Genomic DNA, 7,723 nt, shown 5'->3' with positions numbered 1-7,723 from the left:
GTGGAGGGGGTGGTTGCAGGATGCAATCCAGAGCTTCAAGCAGCGTGGTTCCACTGGCATTGCCATCTTTACGGGTTACCTTCCATCCCTTGAACCAAGGCATATTAGCACTTGGCTCCAGCATGTTGTCACCATTCCAACCAGAAATTGGTGGCACAAATGCTGTGTCAGGGTTGTAGCCGATTTTCTTAATTAGGTGCTGACTTCTTTAACAATTTCCTCGTACCTTTTCTGGCTATAAGATAGCTCAGTGGAATCCATTTTGTTAACACCAGCAATCAGTTTTTCACACCCAGTGTGTAAGCCAGAAGGGCATGCTCACAGTTCTGCCATTCTTGGAGATACCTGCTTCAAATTCCACTAGCAGCAACGATCAGGACAGCACAGTCAACCTGAGATGTGCCTGAATCATGTTTGTTTTTTCGTTTTGTTTTTGTTTTTATTTTGAATCATGTTTTTTATGAAGTCTCTGTCTCTTGGGGCATCAGTGATGATCATCTCTAATACTTGCTGATCTCAAATGTCCACAGGGATATTTCAGTGGTGATACTATGCTCATGTCCAGCTTTTGGTTTATCCCATACTTGAAGGTTGTTTCCATTAAAAAGTACTGATTTTAAAAACTACCTCCTCCTTCACCCCCACCCCCACCCCCGTCACACACACACACACAAATGGTCCACAAAACAGTCTCCTTTTCTTCTGAAGGTTTGACGATGCATTGTAATCATTAACCGGTCTTTACCATTAAACTTAATTGGCCAGTTGAGACAAACAGTTCTGAGGCGTTCTTCCACCACTGATTGAGACGGGGTGGCAGGTGTTGTGGTGGCAGGATGCAATCCAGAGCTCCAAGCAGCACGGTTCCACTGGCATTGCCATCTTTATGAGTGACTTTCCTTTCCTTGAACCAAAGCATATTAGCACGTGGCTCCAGCATGTTGTCTCCATTCCAACCAGAAATTGGCACAAATGCTGTGTCAGGGTTGTAGCCGATTTTCTTAATTAGGTGCTGACTTCTTTAACAATTTCCTCGTACCTTTTCTGGCTATAAGATAGCTCAGTGGAATCCATTTTGTTAACACCAGCAATCAGTTTTTCACACCCAGTGTGTAAGCCAGAAGGGCATGCTCACAGTTCTGCCATTCTTGGAGATACCTGCTTCAAATTCCACTAGCAGCAACAATCAGGACAGCACAGTCAAAGATGTGTCTAAATCATGTTTGTTTTTTCGTTTTGTTTTTGTTTTTATTTTGAATCATGTTTTTTATGAAGTCTCTGTCTCTTGGGGCATCAGTGATGATCATCTCTAATACTTGCTGATCTCAAATGTCCACAGGGATATTTCAGTGGTGATACTATGCTCATGTCCAGCTTTTGGTTTATCCCATACTTGAAGGTGCCCTTCCCCATCTCAGCAGCCTCCTTCTCAAATTTTTTGATATTTCTTCCCTTGGATTACAACTTGGAAATTCCTTGGAAGAATCAGATGAAAGCTGTGAATCATCTCTATAGCAAAATAATTTGTTATCCTGTTTGAGGGAGTTCACAACTCTAAAGCTTATCCATAGATCCCGGGATAATACTCATTTAGCCTTCTGAGCTTTCTGAGCAGACTTGGTGACTTTGTCAGCTCCAGCTGCCTTCTTGCCCACTGCTCTGATGACACCCACAGCAACTGTCTGTCTCATGTCACAAACAGTGAAACAGCCCAGAAGAGGAGAGTCAGAGAAGCTCTCAACCAACACACATGGGCTTGCCAGGAACCATATCGACAATCCAAATCCTATGGGACACAGCAAAAGCAGTACTAAGAGGGAACGACATAAGAATACCGGCCTACCTTAAGAAACAAGAAAACATTCAAATAAACAATCTAAACAATCTAACTTTACACCTAAAGCTATATCCAGCACTGATTTGGCCTGGATGGTTCAGGGTAATCACCTGAGCTGGGAAGCCAGATGCTTCTATTGGCGGGTGATTGTTGCTGTCACCAGCGACATTACCACGATAAACATCTTTGAAAGACATGTTCTTGACATTGAAGCTCACATTGTCCCCAGGAAAAGCTTCACTCAAAGCTTCATGCTGCGCCGAAACCGGTTTGGCTCAGTGGATAGAGCATCAGCCTGCGGACTGAAGGGTCCCGGGTTCAATTCCGGTCAGGGGCATGTGCCTGGGTTGTGGGCACATCCTCAGTGGGGGGTGTGCGGGAGGCAGCTGATCGATGTTTCTCTCTCATCGATGTTTCTAATTATCTCTCTCCCTTTATCTCTGTAAAAAATCAATAAAATATATTTTTTTAAAAAAAAGCTTCATGCTGCATTTCAACAGAGTTGACTTCAATTGTAACATTGACTGGAGCAAAGGTGACCATCATGCCAAGTGTGAGAACACCAGTTTCCATCTGGCCCACAGGAACAGTACCAATACCATCATTTTGTAGACATTCTAGAGGGGCAGACACAAGGGCTTGTCAGTTGGACGAGTTGGTGGCAGGATGCAATCCAGAGCTCCAAGCAGCACGGTTCCACTGGCATTGCCATCTTTATGAGTGACTTTCCTTTCCTTGAACCAAAGCATATTAGCACGTGGCTCCAGCATGTTGTCTCCATTCCAACCAGAAATTGGCACAAATGCTGTGTCAGGGTTGTAGCCGATTTTCTTAATTAGGTGCTGACTTCTTTAACAATTTCCTCGTACCTTTTCTGGCTATAAGATAGCTCAGAAAAAAAGAGAAAGGATCCAAATAAATAAAATCAAATAAAAGAGAAGTAAAAATTGACACCACAGAAATACAAAGGACTGTAAGAAAATAATGTGAACAACTATCTGCTAATAAATTTGATAACCTAATCAAAATGGATAATAAATTCCTAGAAACATACACTCTTCCAAAACTGAATCAAGAAGAATCAGAAAATCTGAACAGACTAATTACAACAAATGATATTGAAGCAGTAATAAAAAAAAAAAAACCTCACAGATAAAGATACTACAAAAAAAGAAAATCATGGGCCAGTATCCCTGATGAATGAACATAGATGCAAAAATCGCTACAGCATGGAGTTTTCTCAGAAAATTAAAAATTGCTTTTACCTTATGATCTAGTAATTCCACTTCTGGGAATTTATCCGAAGAAATCCAGAACAGTAATTTGAAAGAATATATGCACCCTTATGTTCATTGCAGCATTACTTACAATAGTTATAAAGCTATGGAAGCAACCCAATTTCCCATTAATAGATGAGTGGATAAAAAAGCTGTGGTACCTATATAAATGGAATACTACTCAGCCATAAAAAGAATGAAATCTTACCATTAGCAATAGCATAGATGCACCTAGAGGATATTATCTCAGTGAAATGAGTCAGCCAGAGAAAGATAAATACCATATGATTCCACTGATATGTGGAATCTAAAGAACAAAGTAAACAAGCAAAACTGAAACAGACTCATAGACGCAGAAAGGGAACTGGTGGTTGCCAGAGGGGAGGGGGTTTGGAGGACTGGGTTTTCCAAAGATGGGAGGGAGATTTGGGATGGTGCTGAAAAAGGTGAAATAAAGAAGTACAAATTGGTAGTTACAGAATAGTCATTGGGATGTAAAGTACATTATAGGGAATTTGGTCAATAATAATGTAATAACTATGTATGGTGTCAGATGGGTATTAGATATTTTTGTGTGATCACTAAGTTACAGAATGTCTAATCATTGGGTTATACATCTGAAACTAATATGATATTGTATGTCAACTATAATTGTATGTTAGCTATAATTGGAAAAAAATTATTAAAAACCAAAACATTATGCTGAGTAAAAGGAGTGTTACACAAGAAAAAATAATAATTCAGGTGTGATTTAAAACATACACAGGATCACTTTATAGAAGCTTTAAGTATGAAGAAACAGCTTAGAAATGGGCAGAGGACTTACTCTTTTTAAAAATGTTTTGTAATCCTCACCTGAGGATATTTTTTCATTGATTTTTAGAGAGAGTGGAAGAGACGGGGAGAGACAGAGAGAGAGAAATGTTGATATGAGACACATCAATTGGTTGCCTCCCACACAGGTCCTGCAGGGATCAAGCCTGCAACCAAGGTATGTGTCCTTGACTGGTACCAAACCCGGGACCCTTCAGATAGAGGGCCAACGCTCTATCTACTGAGCCAAACCAGCCAGGGAAGGATTCACTTTTTAAAAAGAAATAATGCATTTCACACACACATAATTTTTTTAAAAGAACTTTTGCTTCTGAAGAATGGAGACTTTGGTAAAGCTGAAAAAGTTTATAACTGTAGATCAAGAGTTTATGAACCTGAGTGGTTGCCATCCCAGTGACTTCCGAAGCCAGCAATAGGAACGTAGCTAGCAGTTTGGATAAACGAAGCAGGGTGAAAGTGCCCATCTCAGCCAAAATCTTTTCTTAGGGTCTCACAAAACAGACCTAAGTAGTTTGATTCTAAATGTTTGCCTCACATATTTACAAGGAAAAAATATCTTATATATGTAAAGACCACATTTTTCAAAGTGCTTTCACATAATTTCAAACCATGTTAAATGGCATGGCAGTCCTCAAAAAATTAAATATAGAATTACAGTACGATCCTTTTATGAGTACATATCCAAAAGCGAAAGTAAGCAAACAGATAGCTGTATACTTATGTTCTTCATAGCGCATTATTTACAGCAGCCAAAAGGTGGGAGCAATCTGGCAATCCGGGTGTCGTTGACAGATGAATGCATCCACAAAATATGGTACATACACACAGTGGATTATTATTCCATTAAAAAGGAAGAAAATTCTGACACCTGCTACAAATGGATGAATCTTGAAGACATTATACTAAATGAAATAAGCCATACACAAAAGGACAGATACTGTATGATGCCACTTACATGAGATATCTAGATGAGTAGTCAGACTCATAGAGACAAGAAGTAGAATAGTGGTTGCCAGGAGCTAGGGGGAGGGAGGAATGGGGAGTTATTATTTAATGGGTACAAAGGTTTAGTTTGGGAAGATGTAAAAGTGCTAGAGATGAATGGTGATGATGGTTGCACAACAATGTGAATGTATTTAATGCCACTTAAAATGGTTAATACATTTAAAATGGTTAATATGATAAATTTTGTTATGTGTATTTTACCACAATAAAAAATATGTTCATGTCAGCTATTGTTCATAAGGATGATTATTGACATTTATATAGGACACAGATCTAATTTGTTAAATATACTGACATCACCAACTAGTCTTGAGATGAACTAATTTTTTTGGTCTAAATTTAATAATCCAAATAAAATGTGCTTGCAACATATAAACTTAATTTGTTTTCTTTTTTTGTGCCAACAGAAAAATCAAGAGGATCTAGGCCTATGGGAGGAGAAATTTGGAAAATTTGTGGATGTCAAACTTAATGGTAAAATTGAAACGTGTAGTGCTAAAACATATTTCCAAAATGGCTAAATATCTCTATCCAAAAGTTCCTGGAGCTTTGGCACCTAAACAAGTAACTTCTGCAAGATGAACAGAAATCTCAGATTTGAGTCCCCAGAAGCAGGGCCTGATCCACAGCCTCCATGGCAGCTGCTAATCAGCCCTTGTCTCTCTCTTTCTCTCTCCGGGCCTTACCAGCAGCTACGCCTCTCTCTTTCTGAAAGGTCAGCAGTTCAGCCCGCTGGCCAGCAGCCTGGGGTGGCTGCTGATCAGCCTCCTCTCTCTGATCAGGCCCAGAGATAGGCATGGAGATGCTGACTGGCATAGAAATTGGCCAATCAGAACCAAATCTGGGTGAACTGTGAGGAGCCAATGGCTCCCTAGGAAGTGGAGCTTTTGACACTGACTGGCATAGAAACCAACCAATCAGAACCAAATTGGCCAGCAGGGTAGGGCAGTTGGGGGCGACATCAGGCCTGCATGGGAGGGCAGTTGGCGGCGAGATCAGGCTGGCAGGGGAGGGCCATTAGGGGTGATCAGGCAGGTAGAGGCAGTTGGGGGTGAGATCAGGCAAGCAGGGGAGAGCAGTTGGGGTGAGATCAGGCCAGCAGGGGAGGGCAGTTAGGGGCAATCAGGCAGGCAGGCAGAGTCACTTAGGGACAATCAGATAGGCAGGCAGGTGAGTGGTTAGGAGCCAGCAGTCCCAGATTGCGAGAGGGTGCAAGCTGGGCTGAGGGAATTCCTCCTCAGTGCACAAATTTCGTGCACCAGGCCATTCATTCTACCATAATGCATTGCAACAAAGAAGTAATGATTATATGCCTTTTGTGGAGTGTATAAAAGAACTATAGGCCTCATAGAGTTTATGGTCTCATGGAGTGCCCTAGATCAGCACACTATTTGCACTATCCAGTATATCACATGGCTGCAAATTCCACATTCTATTTTTATGAGAGTCAAGTGATGACAAAACAATCTCTGAGCATGTTTGGGGTGGGATTCTGAGGGCCCAGACCCCTACAGGGAGAAGTGGGATGGCCTTGCAATGACCCGGAGAGTGAGAGTGGCTGTCTCGCAGAACTGCTCGCCGGCACTTGGGTATGCGAGTCGCTGAGTTGTGGAGAGGCGAATACCAGCAAATGCACAGGCAGATCCACCAGATCCAGTCTCACATGGGACGCTGGGAGGCGGCAGACAGGCCATCTGTGCACTTGATAGAAAACGAAATCCAAGCAAGCACCAGATATTCAGCCACCAGGAACACCTGGAGATTTTGTGCAGCAAGGAGCTGCCCAACAAAGGACAGAATGCCAAACTTCGTGTTGCTGAGATAGCCTCCGTGAGGCCAAGTCAGCCCCCGTGGGGCCGAGGCGGCCCCCGAGAGGCTGGGACGGCCCCAGTGAGGCTAAGGAAGCCCCAGCGAGGCTGGGATGGCCCCGGTGGGGGGGGGACGGCCCCGGTGGGGGTGGGACGGCCCCGGTGGGGTTGAGATGCCCCGGTGAGTTTGAAACAGCCCCGATGAGGCTGAAACAGGCCCGGTGAGGCTCAAACGGGCCCAGTGAGGCAGAAATGGCCCCAGTGAGGTTGAGATGGCCCCATAAAAAAATAAAAGGAAATAATTATGCTAAAATATATATATATATCTTGAGAAAAAACTAAGATGGCGGCATAGGTAAACACCGGAAATTGCTGCCTCCCACAACAATTTCAAAAATACAACTAAAAGACAAAACAGACATCATCCAGAACTACAGGAAGGCTGGCTGAGTGGAAATTCTACAACTAGAAGGAAAGAGAAAAGCACACTGGGACTCAGAGGAGGTGCGGAGGTGCATTGCAGAGGTACAGAGGCGCAAGGAAAGGGCTGGCAACTGAGGAAATGAAGGTCTTTTTCAATTGGGAAGGAGACATAAGTTCCCGATGGCTCTGAACTCCAGTTCCGGGCAAGTCTCTGGGAACCCAGACTCATACCAGGAGAAACTGGACTGTCTGGCATTAGGCAGAACTCGAGGTTGGCTTTCTCTCAGAGGTGCTTGTAGTGATTACCGCAGGACCGTGAGACCTGGAGCCTCTTAGGGCAGGGCTGAGGATCAGCCATAGCTGTTTGCTCCGCCCTGTTGATTCCCTGAGACCCCGCCCTACCCAAGCTGTGCGCAGAGGCTTTGCATATGAATGGCCTGGCCCTTAGCAATCTAAAATTACCTAACAAACTGCACCTGGGTGAGAGAGACCCAGAACATCCAAAAGAAGGCCCAAGGCCCCACAGCAGCTTGCATTGC

General features: G+C 43.1%; 1 protein-coding gene across 4 annotated transcripts in view; it reads left to right on the top strand.

The window, feature by feature from the left end:
* The window catches only part of GANC (glucosidase, alpha; neutral C), a 69,412-nt gene that overhangs the window by 22,773 nt on the left and 38,916 nt on the right, over positions 1–7,723 (top strand). For all 4 annotated transcript variants that reach the window (XM_015557545.1, XM_006778054.2, XM_015557546.1 and 1 more), the window contains exon 7: positions 5,361–5,427. In XM_015557545.1, the coding sequence (XP_015413031.1) occupies positions 5,361–5,427 (67 nt within the window). The remainder of the gene's footprint in view (positions 1–5,360; positions 5,428–7,723) is intronic.

Source organism: Myotis davidii, unplaced genomic scaffold (assembly GCF_000327345.1).
Source record: "Myotis davidii unplaced genomic scaffold, ASM32734v1 scaffold46, whole genome shotgun sequence".
NCBI lineage: Eukaryota > Metazoa > Chordata > Mammalia > Chiroptera > Vespertilionidae > Myotis > Myotis davidii.
Note: the sequence above shows the minus strand (reverse complement) of the source record. Positions and strands in the feature narration are given on the sequence as shown.